At 36.7% G+C, this 20,994-nt stretch overlaps 2 protein-coding genes and 1 long non-coding RNA gene across 3 annotated transcripts; 2 read left to right on the forward strand and 1 right to left on the reverse strand.

Annotated features, from left to right (window-relative positions):
• Window positions 1-7,965: 7,965 nt before the first annotated feature.
• On the reverse strand, window positions 7,966-10,280 carry LOC111831207. Its single transcript, XR_002834440.1, has 3 exons — window positions 10,180-10,280; window positions 9,672-9,865; window positions 7,966-8,396 (listed from the first exon to the last, which is right to left on the reverse strand). It is a non-coding gene; the product is annotated as an uncharacterized LOC111831207 (long non-coding RNA).
• An 835-nt stretch (window positions 10,281-11,115) lies between these two features.
• On the forward strand, window positions 11,116-11,748 carry LOC111831052. The gene has a single exon (XM_023784563.1). The coding sequence runs from the start codon at window positions 11,116-11,118 to the stop codon at window positions 11,746-11,748; it is 633 nt and encodes a 210-aa protein (XP_023640331.1).
• LOC111831053 lies at window positions 11,188-12,584 on the forward strand. Its single transcript, XM_023784564.1, has 2 exons — window positions 11,188-12,414; window positions 12,495-12,584. The coding sequence occupies exons 1-2, from the start codon at window positions 11,851-11,853 to the stop codon at window positions 12,582-12,584; spliced, it is 654 nt and encodes a 217-aa protein (XP_023640332.1). The 5' UTR covers window positions 11,188-11,850.
• The last annotated feature ends 8,410 nt before the right edge of the window (window positions 12,585-20,994 follow it).

The following is a 20,994-nucleotide window of genomic DNA, read 5'->3' on the forward strand; positions in this document are numbered from 1 at the left end:
AATGCCCAAGTCCTTGACACTTAAAGCATCGGATATCTCTAGCCCTCGTGATTACTTCCTTACCCTTTGGTTTTGGATCTTGATCGACCTTTGGCTTAACGAACGGCTTGTAATCCTTTTGATAACCGGTCTTCTCTTTCTTTTGATAACTTGGCTTTCCTGGGCTGTAGTTGGTCTTGGTGTGACTTGACCGAGCGTTCCTTCTCTTGATTTGCTGCTAGAACATGACCGCTTTGTGAAGCATCTCCTCAAGCTCCACATAGTGTTGAGTTTCTAAACGATCTTGGATTTCGCGGTTAAGACCTCCCATGAATCAAGACATGACCGCTTCTCCGTCTTCTTGAAGATCAGCTCTTAACATAAGAGTTTCCATTTCCTTAAAGTACTCCTCGACGGTCTTGCTTCCTTGAACCAAATTCCTCAACCGCTGGTGTAGTTCTCGATGATAGTAACTTGGCACAAATCTTTTTCGCATGACGGCTTTAAGCTGGTTCCATTTTTCGATTGGATAATATCCGGCACGTCTTCGGCTAGTGACAAGTTGATCCCACCAACTTAGGGCATAGTCGTAAAATTCAGTAGCCACAACTTTAACCCTATTGCACTCAAGACATTCTTGACAAAGGAACACCCAACTCAATATTCTTCTCCCATTCCAAATAAGTATCCGGATTGTTGGTTCCATGGAATGCAGTAATTTTGAGCTTTAGGTCTCCGAAAGGATATCAAGGCGGTGCTCTATCTCGACGACGCCTATGTTGGCTGCTGTGAGAAGTGGTGTGACTGTATTAATTCCTTTCCTCATCATCTTGCTTTGGTTCTTCATGCCTTGGTTCTTCTTGCCTTTGACGTTGATTGGGTTCCGGGTTGACTTGATGCAAGTGTAGTGCACCAATCTTTTCATCGATTATTGTTGCCACGGCGGTGGTGATTGATTCAAAAATCCTCTTCTCAAGACTAGATGTAGATGACTCTTCTTCTTCTTCACTTGTCACCATTGTACCTGAAAAATCAAAAACTTAAAAAGTGAACAGTCCAAAAACAGACAAATTTAAAGGGATCTGGAAAAATAGCAAATCGACTCTAAAAATTCCAAAATTAATTTTAGAAAATAAGACTCTTCACTGGTTCAAATGCAATTGGTTTCACAATTTTTGAACGAGCCAATTATTTTATAAAATTCAGGAAATATTGAACAAAAATCTGGAAAACGGAAATTTTGGGATGGAACTTCAAAACCTTGTTTACAAAACCTTGGTTACAAAGTGGCTGTGATACCACATGATAGACTTCACGACGTGGATATATGCTCCAAGGTGACGAGATTGATGGTGAATGATGGATAGATCGAGAACAAATCCGCGGAATGACGATGATGAAGAGATCGGGTGGATGCAGTTGATTGAAGGGGGAATGAGATGTACTTCCAAGAGTGATGAGAAACTCTTAGACTACAAGATTGAATCCAACTTAAATATTACACAGTTAGATATGACTTGAATTAGATTAGGCCCATGAGTTTAGACCCATGAGTTGAGGCCCATGATTTAGGCCCAATCAGTTTAGGTCAATTAGGGTTGAGCCCACTTGACTGCACACTTGTCACGGTTTGGCTCTGATACCACTATTAACACCCCGACTGCTATCTCTCCAGTGGGCCCCACGTTAACCACCAACTCATGGGTCCGCCTCTCTTAATGGGCCTCACGTCCTCTCACTAGGCCCATGAGCCGATTAATATTCGAAGGCCGGTTAGCTACCTCCGGGAGGCTTAAATACTTGTTTACTGACCCTACAAATCACGACATTATATTTCCGGGAGAATTACTTAGATAGACCATAAAAGTAGGTTTATTCCTTAAACAGCCACATTTTTTTTTATTCCTTAGATGTTTAGTGAGATGGGTGTAATTACAATAAACAGCCTTGGTCTGTTTTCACTTAAAAATTGCCACGACAGATTCGACATGCCACGTCATACCTGAAATTGCCACATCATTATTTTGTCTTTAATGATAAAAGAGAAAAACACTGAACATTTTCGTCACAATTTACAAACAAAAAAAAACTGTTTTTTCTCTCTCGAAGCCAACGAAGAACCCTAACTCTCGCCGCTTTTCTTTCTCGTTTCTTCCGGCCGCTTATCCTATTATCAGTGTGTCTCTCTCTTTCTCGTCGTTATTGTTGTCGCATTTCTTCTCAACTTGGATGGAGACTTTTCGTTTTCTGACAAAAATAACAGGGAAATACGAAACGTCGTTTACGGCTGAGTTATGGTACATTACGGCTGAGTTATGACACATTGCGGCTGAGTTATGGTACATTATGGCTGAGTTATATTATGACTTATTGTAAGTTACGGCTAAGTTGTTGTTTTTTTTGTAATTTTTCACACACATGAAAAAATATTTCTACCTCGGCGATTCCGGCGAAGAACCCTAATTCTCGCCGCTTCTCTCTCTCTCATCTCTTTTGGCCGCTTCGATTCTCAACGAGTCTCTCTCTTGTCGTCATTCCTATCGCATTTCTTCTCAAATTGCGTACATCCAATGTTCTAAGAAAAGAAAAGAGTTCTTGGTCCTCACATATGGTTCTGTTCATGGTGAGAGTTGCTTTGAAGATGACAATAAACCTATGGCACTAACTCGTAATCTATTTACTGTCTTGTTATTTTTCCACTATATCAAAATCTCATATCCCATTCTCGGGTTTTGTTTCATTTTTTGCAAAAAGGGTGTCTATGTCAGATCGGAATAGGCCAAGGAAAAGGCAGGAGACTAAAAAGAATAAGAAAACTGTTCTTTCTCTCTCGAAGCCGACGAAGAACCCTAACTCTCGCCGCTTATCTTTCTCGTCCCTTCTTGCCGCTTATGCTATAATCGGTGTGTCTCTCTCTTTCTCGTCGTCATTGCTGTCGCATTTCTTCTCAACTTGGGTGGAGACTTTTCGTTTTCCGACAAAAAAACAGGGAAATACGAAACGTCGTTTAAGGTTGAGTTATGACACATTGCGGCTGAGTTATGGTACATTACGGCTGATTTATATTATGACTTATTGTAAGTTACGGCTGAGTTGTGGTTTTTTTTGTCATTGTTCACGTACAGGAAAAAAATATCTCTACCTCGGCGATTCCGGCGAAGAACCCTAATTCTCGTCGCTTCTCTCTCTCTCATCTCTTTCGTCCGCTTCGACTCATACCGACGAGTCTCTCTCTCTCTCTCTCGTCGTGATTGCAATCGCCTTTCGTTTCAACTCGGCTGGAGACTTTTCGTTTTCCGACAAAAAAACAAAAGGGAAATACGAAACGTCGTTTTCAACTTTTTGTCTAAGTTATGCCGCATTGTGGCTGGGTTATGCTACATTATAGCTGAGTTATGGTACATTACGGCTGAGTTATGCTACATTACGGCTGAGTTATGATATACTTTATCGAGATTACAAAAAGTGTTTTTCGGGAAAGACCAACAATAATTACGTACACATATTCACTCGCACACGCATAATAAAGTCATCGAGTATTATGTTTTAAAAAAATTATTCAAAATAATTCAAAATTATAAACAAAATATTCAAAATAATTTAAAGTTTTTTGTCTAACTATAGAATAATACGTCACGGCTGAGTTATGCTACATTGCGGCTGAGTTATGCTACATTACGGATGAGTTGTGATATACATTCTCGAGATTACAAAAAGTGGTTTTTGGGAAAGATCAACAATAATTACATACACATATTCACACACATATGCATAATAAAGTCATAGAGTATTATGTTTAAAAAATATATTCAAAATAATTCAAAATTTGAATTCAAATTTTCTAAACAAAATAATTCAAAGTTTTGTGTCTGAATATAGAATAATACGTCACAGCTGAGTTATTTACTTTTCAAGGTTGACTAATGACTAAAACTTTAATTTAAAGGGACACTTGAATGTTAACATTAGCACTGGTTATAATAATGTAGAGATTAAATATATTATAATACAATTAACAAAAATCAATAACAGCTCTTTTACATTCTATATTTGATCAATTGTGTAGGAATAGAACATAAGTATAGCGTTTGGGGTTTATCGTTTTGTTGGATAAGTTTTAAAAGGTACAAACCTGAGCGAATTTCATGATTTTTTTATGGAAAGTTAATAAAAGTGTTAACTACATATTATTAAAGTGTTTTTATTACATGAGTGCATCAAATATTCACATCTACCATATTTGAGGTTTGGCCGAATTATGCCAACGACATGGTTGACTTATTGTAGAATAATTCGAGGTTTGGCCGAGTTATGCCAACGACATAGCTGACTGAACGTAAATAAATTTGTGGTTTGGCTGAGTTATGCCAGCGTCATGGTTGACTTACACAGACCATTTCGAGGTTTGACTGAATTATTGTAACGATAACATGTAGCTCATTGTTACATGATGGCTCAACTCATTCAATCTGTAGTCATCGAGAACCAACTTCACAAGCTTTTCGTGTGTTCTTTCAACATCTATCTGCACAACTCTACACCCTCTATCGTCGGCGTTAAAATACATATTTTTGTTTTTTACCCAATTACTATAAACAACAATTACTAGAACCAGATCCATCAACGAAAATGAAGAACAGAAGTGAAAATGAAGAACATAAGTGAAGTGAAGAACAGAAAATGAAGAACAAAGTGTAAGAAAAAAGCACGAGCTAATGGGGGACCTTTCGTATTTCCCTCGTTTATGCTGACGTGGAATTGTGCATTTGAAGTCGTAAGTCAGCCACCAAACAAATTTTAAACTCAGCCAAAATAAATCAGCCATCAACACAAATTAAATCAGCCACAACATGAAAAATATTTAAGTAATTACTAAAATGTTTTTTAAGATGCCAAATTCAGCCGTAACGTCAATAAGTCAGCCGTAACGTAAAATAAGTCAGCCGTAACTGGAGGCTATATTAGCAATAAATCTTTTGTCTATAAGTCAGCCGTAACATGGTTGAGTTTTCCGTTAATTCAGCCAATTACGACTGAGTTATGTCTCTGAAACATAAGTCAGCCGTAACGACATTTGATAACTCAGCCGTTGTCGATAACTCAGCCAACCGGAGAAAGTTAAGTCAGCCGTGTCGATAACGTAACTCAGCCAAACTTCTGATAACTCAACCATCGGACTATAACTCAGCCGTAACGGCGGCTGAGTTATTAGCCGTTTTCTCATAACTCAACCAGATTTTTATATGTCAGTCGTAACTGTTGGCTGAGTTATGATTGTAAGTCAACCGTTGACCCGAAAATCAGCCGTTGTCCCAGAACTCAGCCATAACGTGATATAACTTAGCCGTAACGTACACTATGGCTGAGTTATTGGTGGCACGCGCCTTTTTGTCTGACGTGGCAGTGGCATTTTTTGTAATAGTTTTTCCCGGTAACGTGTAAAAAGGGCACGCTAGTAATTAAAAAACATTTAAGGATAAAAAAAAGTTTTGGATGGTTTCCGTCAATACACCTAAAATGTAGTCCATCTAAGTAATTCTTTCTATATTTCCCTGTGTTTTGGCCTCACTCACTTCCCAAAAGGTCACCCGTCCTTTGACTACTCTCTCATAAGTACGCTTAACTTTGGAATTCTCGCAGGACCGTGGACCGAATAGATAAGTGCACTTTAGTGACATAGGTGGCCAAATCAATTCATTTAAACCGCTCCGCAACCAGGGTCTCATATTAACTCATCTAACTTTTTTTTATTTGGCATAAGATCTAATGAGGGACACATCCAAATAAAAAGTGATTAATATTATAAAAGGTTGTAAAAAATCAGTGACTAAAATTGAATTAGTTTAAAATTCTAAAATCAAAACAACCCTAATTAGGGGATTATAATTCAATGTTTCTCATTAACAAATACAATCGCTTAGCAATATTACGTTTTCGAAACCTCATTTTTATGTGTGGCAATGTGCGGGTCAATTTTTATTAAGTAATTTAGAAATTTTATATTATCAAAGATATTTTTTAATAAATATTTTACTAAAATGAGTTTTCCACGATATCACTGGGGCTCTAATAGCTAGTATTTATTATAAGTGCCAAGATCAACTCCACTGAGCGTTGCTAATAGGGTTGCTACTGATTTTATGGCAAAAAAATACTTCAAAAAAAAAAAATTAAATCCAATATTATGAGAAGCGTTTCTAGAATAAGGGACAGAAGAAAAAATAAGGAATGATACATTTCTTTATTTGATTGTGTGAGAAAAAAATATAAAAGGAAAAAAAAATATTCCTTAATTTTGTTTCGCTTCTCTCGCCTCTCATCTCCCTCTGTCTTATTCTCCAAGGGCGACGTCGAGCAATCGGGGATTTGTTTATTGATTCAATGATGCGCAAATCAGGTTTTCCATGATAAGAATCGCTCTAATTTCTTTTGTAATTGGGGATTGATATTAGCAAAATTAGGGTTCACAGGATTGGGATTGATGTTAGAAAAATTTAGGGTTCTATGTTGTTTCATCTTTTGTTTCAGTTAGATGCTCTTTTGTTTATGTTCTTCATCAAGTTTTATGTTCTGTTTTCAATGAATCAGTTTGTGTTTTGGTCTTGTTCAATGATTCTGATGAATCAGATTGTGTTTTAGTTGTGTTCAATGTTTCTGATTAATCAATTTGTGGTTTATGTCTTTTTCTGTTCAATTGTGTTATAATGAATCGCTTGTGTTATCTGTTATGTGTTCTTGTTCAATTATTTTGTGTCTTGTTCTGTTTAATTCTGGATTCATTATAACCAACAAAGTCCAGCAATGAATCAGTTAGAGGGTGTTATTGAATGGAGAATTTTAAGGGATTTTAATTACCGGTGGATTTTAAAGTTCAATAGCCTTTAAATACAATTAAGATGGATTTGGTCTGAAAAGATGAAATACTTTGAAAAATGTTAGGATTGTGTTTGTACGTGTTTTAGATGTAAAATACATTAAAATCTTAAATGAAACAAAATCCATTGAAAATTGAATAACGCTTATTTTAAAGTACTTTAAAATACTTTAAAATACATCCAACAAATATTAAATCCAATAACAACAGATTTTATTGTGGTTTTTAAAATACATCATTAAATAACGCTAGATTTTGAAATACATCCAAATCAATTAAAATACAAGGTTGAATAACACCCCCTTAGTTTGGGGACTCTTTTTCAAAGTAGTTCCAAAAGTAAGAGTTACATAAGATTATGGTGTATGTATTCTTGGAATGTTGGCTGGTTTTAGGAACAATAGAGCTTCCTAACCAAATTAGCACCGCTTCCGGCAAAATCTGGCTACTCGGCACTCACACTAACCTCACCGAGCAGCCCCACCTGATGCGCCTGCGATCCACCGAAAACATTAGCCGTTGTACTCTGATCCACGCTCTCCGAGGTAGCAACTTGGCATCTCCCCTGACCACATCCGCGACCCCGACCAGGACCCCGCTCACCAGCACCTCTACCTCTAACCATTTGCACTAACACTATAAAGACTAAGAACACATGGAAAAACAATTTTTTCCACACAACAGTTACCGTGGAATCTCTTTGAAGGCTCATATGGGATGATCTAGACCCCATGCTCAATCAATTGACTAACTATTTATAATTAGTTAATTAGCATACAATAGTCAGTTAAACATGGTCAATCGATTGACTAACTAATCATAATTAATTTATTACATACATAGCACACATGATCTAGCAATGCTCAATCACACAACATGGAATTCAATTTAACCTCACAACATAGAATTCAATTAAATTTTAGTATCGTAGGGAATCACATTGACCATCTTTAAAGAACGCAACGTCCTTGTTGCATACCAAGACTACCACCCCCAGTCGTTTCTAACTTTTTAATTAATCAATATTAACCCCATAATTAATATCTAACCAATGAATCAAACCAAACTGGCAATAACCAGCAGAAAACAAACAAAAAATCCAAAACCAACACTTACAAAAATAATTAATCAATTATTCAACAACCAGTGAATAACAAAAACCAACAACCGTAGCATGCTTCTAATTCTATTGTTCGACAACAATTAAATAAGACAATAACACATCCAATGAATCTAATTCATGCGATCATCCTCGACTTTGATTCCACGATCACACTTTATTTTTAAATGCTTCACAAAATGAGATGTGTGAATATTATCACAAATACTCTATGAAGCTGTCATCCCATCTATTGGGTTATACACATAGGCATAATATACCAACTTGGTGTCGACCGATAGAGGCATCAGTTTGTTGTTGACCTTCCACCATCTTTAACAGAGGGAGTTGAACACCATTTCTAGTCATGATGTAGCTCTCTCCAAGCATGCTCAAGAGTTAACATTGTTTCGTGACAGCTTTAATGACATCATTCTCATTTAACTGAACTAATCCTGACAACCCATTAATACCAGGATATACATGGATCTTTTTGACATACATAATCTATATAACTGGATGTGTTCAAAGAGATAGACAAATTTTGATGGACCAGAACCGACGGACTAGTTTCAATGGACCAAAATTTTCCATTTTGAATAATCTTGTCCACCATGCAAATTCTTTTTGAAGTCACAAGTGATTGACCAGATCATGAAATGAATGATGTGTCTATAGTTTATGTAACAAAAAAACTATATATATAACCAAAAAATGACCATCCATTTAACATCAACTATATGTTTAACCATAATTGGATATTTTATAGCATAATTATATATTTAAACTATATTAAAATGGATCTTAAAATGTATACAAAAAAATAATTATAATATATTATGTTAAAAGAATTAATATTTTTTGTGGAAATAATTTACATAATTTGATTTTAAAAAGAAAAGAGTAGGAAAGAGAAAAATAAAAAGAAAAGGAAAATAGTATTGAAAAAAAAACTAAATCAAAACGTGAATGCAAAAATAAGAAAGAAGGAAGATGTGGATGATAGTTCTGTCTTTTTTTTTTACTACAATGTAAAAGTAACCCCAAAAACGGTGTCTAAACATAAAAGAGTGTTAAAGTGAAAGGTAAGTCACATATATGGTTCGAGTAGCGCTTGAGACGACACCATATAACATGCTCTGGTTTCGAGCCTGAGGGGATGTATGGGTTTCGACCGAGAAACTCTTTAATTATTCAAAAAAAAAGTCACATAAACGGTGCTAGTATAAAACTCATCATTAACTTTCTGTCAAAATGCTCAAAACGTCGTTTGGCTTTTGGAAATAGTTATGGAGTACTGCTGAACTAATCATGACAACTCATTAATACCAAGACATACATGGATCTTTTTGACATACATAATCTATATAAATGGATGTGTTCAAAGAGATGGACAAATTTCGATGACCAGATCGGACGGATTAGTTTCAATGGACCAAAATTTTCCGTTTTGAATAACTAATCTTGTCCATCATGCATTCTAACACCCTTTTCAACCAAGACACCCTTTTCTCTTATGTATTGTCTATTTTACCATTTTACTAAACTCCTTCTTCCTAACCAAACTCTTTTACTCTAGACATTTTCAAACAGATTTTAATTCATTACGCTTTCAATTTCTTTTTTCATATTTAATTTATTAATAAAAATAGTTTCTTAAAAAAAGAAAAAAAACTTAACCCAAAAAAAGAAAATTTTAGGTCAAGAAATATAACGTACCGGAGTTGGAACATGGTTCATTCTCTTCATTTTATTAGGGTTGTAAGTTCAGACAAAGCACCTTTCTTCTCCAACATAGTCGTTGAAATCGTCAATCCAACCTTGCATTGAAGTGTTGCTTTGTGGACAAACCTTAGCAAACATAGCTTTTGTGTACATATTATCATGGACTTCAGTTTTGTAGATTGCTTTTCCTATATCCACATCATCAATTTTTTTATTAAAGTTTCCACCATAATGTTACATTGCTAACACTTTTTCTTCTTCAACTCACCCATCGTATCTATAAAAATATGTCCACGATTATTTATCCATATGAAAGCGAATATATGTTTAACCATAATTGGATATGTATAATATAATTACATATTTAAAACTATATTAATTTGGATCTTAAAACATAAATAAAAATAGTTATAATATATTGTGGAAAACAATGACATATTATTTGGAATTTTTTAAAATAATTTGATCTTTAAACAAAAAGAAGAGGAAAAAGAAGTACGACATTCACATGGGCAATGCTTTGTGGATGAGCTATTCTCGACGATGGAAGTCGTTCTATTTTCTTCTTTCTTTAACTATGTATGATTTGTTTTACACTCACAAACAAGAGATTTGATTTATGCTCCAACCACCAATTGAAGCCAACCACCAATTGAAGCCAACCAACAATATATGGTACTTGTTTGAAATACTAAGAGATTATAACAGGGCTTTGTAAACACATGATTATAGTTAGCAAACAAATCTATGTCTACAAAATTCAAAAAGATAATTTTTCTCGTGTGAGAACAACACTCATATGTGTAACGTGTGAACAAGCTTAAAAAAGTAATCGAACAACAATATTTTTATAATTTTTGTTTAGTGTTTAATTTTAAAGTTCAATGTGTACAGTTAGGTATAAAAATCATGTATATTTTTTGTTTGGTAATGTTACAAAAAACTATATATATATAACCACAAATGACCATCCATTTAACATCAACTATATGTTTAACTATAATTGGATATTGTATAGCATAATTATATATTTAAACTATATTAAAATGGATTTTAAAACGTAAAGAAAAAATAATTATAATATATTATGTTAAAAGAATTAGATTTTTTGTGGAAATAATTTATATAATTTGATTTTAAAAAGAAAAGAGGAGGAAAGAGAAATATAAAAAGAAAAGGAAAAATAGTATTAAAAAAAAACTGAATCAAAACGTGAATGCAAAAGTAAGAAAGGAGGAAGAAGTGGAGGATAGTTCTGTCTTTTTTTTACTACAATGTAAAAGTAACCCCAAAATCGGTGTCTAAATATAAAACGGTGCTAAAGTGAAAGGTAAGTCACATAAACGGTGCTAGGATAAAGAGAATGTTGTATTGTAGCACCGTTTGTGTGTTACATCTCACGGGTTAACACACTTCTATGTTTATGCAGTTTCAGCAGATGGTGTTGGATGACTTGAAGGTATGCGCATCTTACAGTAAATGTTGGAGAGCAAGAGAGAGAGCACAAGATGATGTTTTCGGGACAGAGGAGGAATCTTATGAAAGGCTGGCTGAATATCTCCACGCACTTAAACTTGCTAATCCTGGAACAGTTACAAATATTAAAACAGAGGTTGATGATGGTGGTAGGGAGAGGTTCTTGTATATGTTTTTGTCATTTGGTGCTTCAATTAAGGGATTTAGGTATCTGAGGAGGGTGTTAGTTGTGGATGGCACTCACCTCACGGGAAAATATAAAGGAGTTTTGTTGACAGCTAGTGGGCAAGATGCTAACTTCCAAGTGTTTCCGCTGGCTTTCTCAGTTGTGGATAGCGAGAATGATGAAGCATGGACGTGGTTTTTTGAAAAATTGGAGCGGATCATTGCAGACAGCAACACGTTGACAATAATATCAGATCGTAACCAGTCTATTTACAAGGCAAAAAAGAGTGTGTTCCCACTAGCGAAGCATGCAGCTTGCATCGTTCACTTGGCTAGAAATGTGAATGCTAAATTCCAGAACAAAGGTTTGGCGAAGATGGTTTCAAACGCTGGATATGCGTATACCATAGGCTCATTTCAGACTCAGTAAAATCAGATAAGGGAAAAGAATCTTGAATGCGCCAAGTACCTAGACAAAATCGGAACTGCTCATTGGTCACGTGCGTATTTTCAAGGTGAGCGGTACACTATAATGACAAGCAACATAGCAGAGAGCTTGAACAGAGCGTTGTGGGAGGGTAGGGGCTCGCCTATAGTTGAGTTGCTGAAGTTCATTCGTGCTATGCTTACCCGCTGGTTTAGTGCACGGAGGACGAAAGAGGGGAAACACATGGGGTTTGTGACACCCGAGGTAGATAAGCAAATGAAGAAAAGGATGACAAATGTTAAGGGCAGCAAAGTTGGGATGATAACCAGTTGGATTTTTGAAATAGTTGGTATGTTGAACGGTAAACATAATGTACTGCTCGATCACAAGAGATGCACATGCAAACAATATGACAAGGACAAGATTCCTTGTGGTCATGCAATGTTCGCTGCAAACACACATGGGATTCCGCTTGACACACTCGTGGGTGACTTTTACAAGACCTCAGCATGGAAAGCTTCATACGAAGGCATAATAAATCCAGAGGTAAATGCAGAAAACATTGAGATGGCCGATGAGATTGTTTACAAAGTGCTGAATCCACCAAATACTCGAAGGCCTTCCGGAAGGCCAAAAGTGGCAAGAATACCATCAGTTGGCGAGTATCCAGTAAGTATAATTTGTTTGTGGGTTATTGAAGAAGAAGTTAGGGTTAATGATCCCCTAATTGTTTGTTTCGTTTCATGTAGAAACACTCTTCAGGGACAGCTAAACTGCAACGGTGTTCAAGGTGCAAAGGGACCGGGCACAACAGGACTAGCTGTACCAATCCTATATAAGTGGGATGTGGTGTTGATGGCCTTCGTATCTAGTTGGGTATAATTTTTTGTGGATATGATGGCTGTTAGGTTTTATTTCTGGTTTGTGGTTAATTATCTAAAACCAAAGAAGGAGTTGGTGAGTAATTTTTTGGTAACACCAACCCCGTATTAGTTGTAACGGATTATTAACGATTGATTCGGGTAAAAAAATTTTTGGGATATATTGTAGACTGTATATGTGATCTACAACAAGATTTTAACCACTTCCTATTTTTCCGATGTTACATACAGTATTAAAACAGGAATATTTGTAGTGTAGCTACATTTAATGTTACAGAATTCAGAGAAATTTGACAAAGGACGAGAAATAATTAGAGATTATTATCAAATGTATCCATATAGATGATGTATAAAATGCATGTATCCATATGAATGAAGTTTATGTTGATGGACTTGTATCCATATGGTCGTGTACATAGGATTCTGTTTACGGTCACGTGTTGGAAACAAAAAAAAAACTCGCTGGGACGTATTATCCGAAAATATAAATTTGTTTGTTTAGCAGTTTTGTTAGTTTGCGATCTATCCAGATGGATTCGTAAATTAGGTCGAAGGTAATTTTCGTTTAAATGTAAAATTTGGTAACTATGTGGGAAATATGTGCAGCTGTTGATATCCATATGGTGTGTGAACATAAAACCAATGCATTGGAAAACGGGACATAAAAGGGCCTAAAAATCCACACAACTATACGATGGGTAAGGCAGTGACTCTATAATAGTTTTCTGATAAGCAAATATTGGAGGGCCTCTTATGCAGAAACAAAAGGAAACAATGAAAGGAAATCTCATAAAATTAGAGCTCGGAGATGAACGATATATTTGAGAAGGAGGAGGCTGCGAACTCAGATCCGGCGGGACGTCAGATTGATGGCAGGATGAGTGCTCTTACTCATGAGATAGGAGGATGGAAAGATGTGATGGTTTCAAATTTTAGCCAAGTAATGGTGGTATGTGATAAATGTATTGTTTGTGTATATATGAGATTTTATTCCTGTTTCTGTAACATTTACTAAGTATCTGGTGAATTACAGAACCCGGAAAGCAGTGTAGGAGATAGTGGTGAAGAATCGTACGACGGTGTCGCTGAATATCTACATGCACTTAAGCTTGCAAATCCAGGGACAGTGACAGATATTAAAACAGAAGTTAGAGATGATGGTACTGAGAGGTTCTTGTATATGTTTCTGGCATTGGGTGGTTCAATCCAGGGATTTAGCCATTTGAGGTTGGTGTTAGTTGTTGATGGAACGCCACTAACTGAAAAATGTTAGTTGGTGAGTAACTGCAATGTTAGTGGGTATAGCAAGATAATAACTTAAGAGGTTATTGCTAGGTTGTTTGTGAATGATATCCGAAAGGATCCAAAACTGATGCCTAAAAGAATTCAAGAGGAGATCCAAAAACGTTGGATCTTCATTGCTTCAAGTGATCAATGTAGGAAGGCAAAGGGAAGAGCATTGAAGATGATCCAAAAAGAGCATGATGAACAATTCTCAAGACTTAAAGATTACCGCCTTGAGCTATTAGAGTAAGATCATTGTTCTTTGGTTATTTTGTGTGATATGGCGATGAAATTTTTTTGTAATATGCGTTTGGTTAAAATTTCTTTTTATGTTGTCTAGTTCAAATGAAGGATCAACTGTGGAGGTAGAGACATTTGAGGTAGACGGTGGACTAGATGTCTTCTACAGATTCTATGTCTATTTTGGTAGGATTAAGGAAGCATGGTGTAAGTACTCTCGGCCAATATTTGGTGTCGATGGCTGCTTTCTCAAGTACTACACACAAGGTCAGTTGTTGGTTGCAGTTGGAAGAGATTTATCCCTTTGCATGGGCTATTGTGAACAAAGAGACTGAAGACAACTGGTTATGGTTCATTGGAAAGCTGCAGGGTGATTTGAATCTGAGAGATGGTTCTGGTTTAACTATCAGTTCAGATAGACAGAAGGTAAGTATTTCACATAGACTTGTAGGGTTAATTGAAATCTGTTTATTAGATGAGGTCATAACTGATTCTTTGATGGTTGCACAATTTATTGAATGCTTTTTCTCAGCTACTACCACAGATTGAGCATCGTATGTGCGCAAGACACATATATGCTAACCTAAAGAAGAATCAGCCAAATAGGGCTGACATGAAGGGTTTGTTCTGGGCTGTTGCTAAGAGTTACAACAGTGCACAATATAGCAAACGTTTTAAGAAGCTGAAGATGTATGACATGGGTGTCTATGAGTCACTGATGCAAAAGAATCCTCATAATTGTAGCCTTGCCTATTTCAGCTCAACATCGTCGTGTGATGATGTAAGTAATAATATCAATGAGTTATTTAACAATGCTATCAACTCTAAAAGGAAGATGCCATTGGTGGAAATGCTTAAAACTATTCGGAGAAGAGCAATGGTGCGTATAGAGATTAGAAGGAACAAGGCACATAAACACAAAGGAAAATATAGCATAAAGGCGATGAAGAAGTTACAACTAGAGCAGAAAAAGATCTTAAACTGTACTCCCATTCCTGCTGGTCCAGTTGAGTATGAGGTCCAAGAGAAGAGTACATCATATAAGGTACATTTGGCCATGCATTCTTGTACATGTAGGAAATGGCAGATGTCAGGCATTCCTTGTCGCCATGCTTTAAAGGTGATTTCAGCCAAAAAAAAATAAACAGGAGGACTATATATCATCTTGGTATCTAACTTCTAGGTGGAGGAATGAATACAATGCATATATAGGTGCAGTTAGAGGATCCAACTTCTGGAGGAAATCCGGTGAGACTGAAATCTTGCAACCACCAAAACCAGTGACCACAGGTAGAAATAAAGTCCAGAAAAGAATCAAAGAGAGGAATGAGTCACCACAGAAGAAGAAGACCAAGTCAAAAGAGCTTAAAGTGAGTAGAGAAAGGAGGATCATTCATTGTGGAAGATGTGGTGATTCTAGCCATAACACAAGGAGCTGCAAGAAAATTGGACATGTGGTTCATAGAGCTCAAAAGAAGAGTAAAAAGACCACAATAGAGGAGGTGGGCATTGGATCAAGTCAGCCAACTCAAAGCCAAAACACAACTAAAGAGAATGAGAAGAGGCTGGTCAAAATTCTCATAATATAACCTAGGGTTTCTCCCAAACTTAAATTAAACTGATCGATTACAGAATTGAACCGGTTAACCCCCCCCCCCCCCAAACACTGGTTACCCCCCAAAAATCGTTAACGGATGTTACAAATATATTGAGTAGGTAATCGCCCGTATGAAATATTGTAGGTGTTTTCGTAGGAACGCGGGAGGGCATTTTTGTTACATTTCCTACCAAAATGACGTAGGAAACGCGTTCCCTCGAGTTTCCTACCAACTAGTTCCCTTCTATTTTCCTACAAAGTATATATTCATTCTAGTTACCTACCAACTTTTTCACTCTATTTTCCAACAAAATTTTTGTTGACAATTGCTACAAAAAGAGATCACACTTCTATTCCTACGACGTGTATGGTAGGAAATACAAAAAATCTGTAAGTTCGGAAATTCAGTTTAAATCGATTTTAAATTAAAAACTGATAATTTTTCAGGAAAAATTGAAAACACATATAATCTATAAATCCAAAAAGATATGAAATACAAACAATTTATAAATCCACACAGCAGTTTAAACCAACAACCTAAAAATGTTAAAATTTTTTTAATACAAACAGAAATCTATCACAAGTGAGGACCCACCGGTGGTCGCAAGTGAGGAAACCGCTGGAGGAGGAGCTTGTTGCATTCCATGAGGAAACCGAATTTCGCATGTGTATCGGGAGGCTAACCGCCTAGCGGATGGTTTAGCTAACCATGCTTTCTCTTTATCATTAGGTTTTCATATTTTTGATTTTGCACCAGTGGAGTTAGCTCCGATCTTTAGAGATGATGAACTTGGGTCTGCGTATTCGAGACAAGTTGTAGCGTAATTTTTTTTTATAATAAACACTGGGAGATAGTTTTCTCCCGGTTTCTTACCATAAAAAACATATGTGGAATAGGACGAAGAAGAAGAGATTAGGGCGATGACAAAAGAAAGGAGAGGGTGAGAAAAGAATAGGAGGAATCGATCTTAAGAAGGCTAGCTCCGCTGGTAAAGAGAAGGCTCGATCCGCCGGTGAACAGAAGGCTAGCTACGCCGGTGTAGCAAGGCGCGGCAAAATCGTTGGTGAGTAGGAGAAATCGTCGATGGTTTCAATGTTGAGTGAGTATAGAAGAGAGTTGAACGGCGGTGTGGGAGATGATGTTATTTTTGTTAATGGATCAATATATGACCCATTAAGTTATTTTCTGGCCCAGTTTTTATAATTTTTTAAACCAGTATTTTGTGTGAAATGCCTAAATTAAAATGTTGAATTAATGAAATAATAATTGTTTTGTAAAACAATAATTTTAAAAATTGAAAATGTAATATAAGTTTACTGTAAATGTGTGGATTAGGAATGAAAATTAAGATTATAATAGTTTTAGAAAATAATGTTTTCTAAAATTGAAAATTAAATATAATTTTCCTGTAAATGTGTGGGGTTATGAATGAAAAGTAAGATTATAATAGTTTTAGAAAACAATGTTTTTTAATATTTAAAATTTAATATAATTTTACTGTAAGTGTGTGGGATCATGAATGAAAATTATGATTATCGATTTTAAAAATTGAAAACGATTTAGGAATTGATTTTAACAACAATATATATTTATTATTCCGACTCAGAGTCTCACCTGAAGATGCAGAATTTGACCTTTTTCAAACTCTCCAAGCTCTTCTTCTAAAACAGCTTAAATATCATCGCTTATAGTCTCTTCATCTAAGAAAAAACGGCCTATTCCCCCATGAACTTAGTTGCTCTATTGCAAACATACACCAAACTTTCAGCTGTGCCTATTTCCCCATTAACTAAGCTAAAATTTGAATTTCATACATCATTTTTACCTATCCGGTTAAAAACCACAAATCGTCAAACAGTGTTACTTTGACGTCAACGGGTACTGACTGGCACTACACGTAAACAGTTAAACGACTGCATTTTGCCACTAGAACATACGACTAAGTGATGAAACAAAACGACGACGTTGAGAATTGGGGATTTTATTCGATTTAAGGTTCTTCTCCGTTTCATCCTCAACTGTGTAAACAATTCACACGGCTTTACCTCTAAGAAACGAACACCACCACCGTCATCGAAAATATGTTGAGGAAGCTTAACGTTATTGGGACCTCCTCCTCCTCAAATCCACTTCATCTAATGTCCGAAAAACTGATGTTAGAACTCTTCCACACATTTCGTTCATCACATGGTGGACAAAATGTAATCTAACTTTCTAATCATGTAAATCTTACTATCTACGACATCACTTAGTTGATAAAAACAATAACTAAACCCAATCTATAAAATTTGATGCCCAAATTGAATTGAAATTAATGAAATCTAAGAAAATTACACTCGAGTTACCTCATTATCAAACATGAAACAGAAGCCATTGTTTTCGTTCGGATAGAGCAAGGTGTAAACCTGGTGTATCCCATTCTTTGTGCTATCGAGAGAGGCATGAGATTAAATAACTTTCATTTTTTTTTCCATCATGAACTGAATAATATAGATAAAGAAACTGAATAGATAAACAAGGGAGTATTGAAATCTTCTCTCTACAGGGAGTTTTGATCTCTCTCTCCAAAAGCTCTCAAGGTTTTGCAAAAGAATAAAGCGTACGTGTTTCTAAAACCTAAAAAGTACTTAAATATGTCTAAAACACGTCAGGGACCAATGTTGCAACTTAGGAAAACTTTGGGCATCTTTTGTAAATATTCAAAACTTGGGAAAACTCGAAATCTCTCGTCAGGTACAAGGTGTCGATAGACACTGATAGGTGGTGTCGATTGACACTCCTTCACAGATCGTCTCCAAGTCAGATTAGTCAACTCTTTTGCTCCACTAAGCTCCAAATCAAGCCATTTTGATCCAAACCATGTGAAATAGCTCCTACACCAGAAAAGACTCAAAAAAAGACCCTAAAAGATATAGAAAGACTCAATAAAAAGCACTTATATCACGGTTAAAAGCCGTAAAAACCATGATATATCACTGATCGAAGCTCCCAAATCGCAGAAACACTCATCAAAGATTGTTGACCCAATCAAGCAAGGCAGCGTGAAAGCTCTAGGGTCTCTTAGCTTCCTAGGAAAATCAGAATCTTGATTAGGTATGTCCCTTCTCCCCTTTTGTTGCATTCGCTCAAGCAGCAGCTCCTTCAAGATTTCTTTGTAGGAACGAATGTTCGCAAAGGCATCCACTAGAGCTTTCAACTGGTCATCAATCTCAGTGTGTCAACGATGTTCCGGTATTCTTCCTTAATCTCAGTCTTGAACTCTTCGGGATAGAGCAATGGTCGTGCAGACGATGAAGGATCAGGACTATGGTCGTGGTCGGAATGGTTTGTCAGAAGTTATTTCATGCATCTGATCTATCTCATAGCTTACTCGATCGAGTCTATAGCCTGCTCGATCGGATCCGTCATTAGCTCGATCGGATCCGAAATTGGCTCGATTGAGTTTGTCTTCTGAGTCTTTTGAGATATCTGTTTGAACTGAATCCTCCCCCTCTTGGACTTCACTGTCCTCAATGATATTCATATAAGATTTCCCATTTTCCTTCTAAGTGGGAAACCTTGGTGCTCAAAGCTTCAAACTTCTGGTTTAAGAAGTAGCAATATGGCTTCAAAGCTCGGCCAGCTTCTTAGCAGTCTCAAGATTACCATTGGCTTGTCCATGGAGAATATGATGAAGCTTGCTTTGCAGGTCCTATTCTGGAGGTACTAGGGTAGATTGTTGTTGCAATCCAGGAGGAGGTTCCATAGGCTGTTGATAACCTCTTTGATTTTGCTGCTTAGGAATGAATCCTTGGTTCATAGGTCTAGGAGCATAGGTCTTCTGATGGAATTGCTGCTGTTGAGGTGGGTACACTTGGTCACATGGGTTGGCCACATTAGTGCTTCTATAGGATAAGTTTGGATTTGGCTTATAGTTGTTGAAACCCTTTTGATAACAACCTTGGTTTTGCACATATCTTACTTCGTTTGTTGTAGCACAATAACCTTCTTGTAGTTGAAACATCTCCTCTTCCGTGACGAAGTGAACACTCTATGACTGATTAAACAAGATCCTATCAAGTTTTTCATTCATTGCCTTCATGTTTCTCTTTATTTCTCCTTGGAATCTGTGCTTCCCCGAACCGTGTGGCTTCTCCAACATCCTCAGGTAGTACAACTACGCAACCACCGCACCTACCCCATACTGTATACCTGCAACCCCCGATTGCACTCCCACGACCCCTGGTTGCACACCTACAACCCCTGGTTGCACACCCGCAACCCCCAATGGTCACATAGGAGCCTGCATTGGCACCACACCTGGTAACCGCTCCTGCAACTGCGTCAACAAGTCCGCCAGATGATCATCTCGTCCTAGGGCTACACTTTCTCGAACACCGCAACTGGGTTCCCAGCCAAACCTGTTGGAATACCCCCAACCAGGTTCCCAACAAAACCAACACCGCCTCCGCCCTGGTACTCTGGTCCACGCTCCCTGAAGCAGCAACCTGACTTTTCCAGCGACCGTGCCTACGACCTGCACCACAACCCCGCCTCTAACCATCTACACTAACACGACAGAGTCTAAGACTGTAGTATAATATTAGTTTAAAGGGCTTTGTCGATCCATAAGGACGCGTGCAAACAGTTCAGATGCAATCAATATTTAACATGTTAAGCCAAGAAGAAAGGTTTTTAACTATCAACTACATAATTTAAATCAAGCAGAAATTAAGCAAGAGACAACATTGAACTAAAACAGAAATGAAACTACAGAGATAAGAACATGTAGTGAACTACAAATGCAAGAACAATAATGAAGCAAGGTCAATCAATCAATTAAAGGGAGGTTCTGGGGATGAGATGGTGACTTCAGTGGAGACCTTTAAGTTCACTAGGTTGCAAAATCAATAAAACACAACCAGTTCTGCTTCCGAGAAAACAAGCTCATAAGCTAACCAGTTCAATCTCTTGACAAAGGCTATCAAATTCAAATCACTTCCTAATCTCAACTTCTGGTTGATGAAACATAAAATGAATAAGCATTAAGATTCAGCTCATTAATATCAAATAACACTCTAGACAACCAATCTCTTGGGTTAGACATGAAATTTTATGGTATTAGATTATCCTGCATTCCATCAAACACCTCTCGGGCGTGGAAACCCTAGAACTAATCACCACTTGATCAGAATGGGATTAGTGTTATATACACTAATCAAGAAGGAAATCTAAACATTTCTACCTATGGGCAACCTATCTACCTA

This window comes from Capsella rubella, unplaced genomic scaffold (assembly GCF_000375325.1).
Source record: "Capsella rubella cultivar Monte Gargano unplaced genomic scaffold, Caprub1_0 scaffold_4, whole genome shotgun sequence".
In the NCBI taxonomy this organism is placed as follows: Eukaryota; Viridiplantae; Streptophyta; class Magnoliopsida; order Brassicales; family Brassicaceae; genus Capsella; species Capsella rubella.

What these genes read in the sequence shown, in the direction of transcription:
- LOC111831052 (XM_023784563.1), top strand. Translation starts at nt 11,116, where the DNA reads ATGGTGTTGGATGACTTGAAGGTATGCGCATCTTACAGTAAATGTTGG.
- LOC111831053 (XM_023784564.1), top strand. Translation starts at nt 11,851, where the DNA reads ATGACAAGCAACATAGCAGAGAGCTTGAACAGAGCGTTGTGGGAGGGT. An exon ending in CATCAGTTGGCGAGTATCCA is followed by an intron (nt 12,415 to 12,494) that starts GTAAGTATAATT and finishes CGTTTCATGTAG; the next exon opens with AAACACTCTTCAGGGACAGC.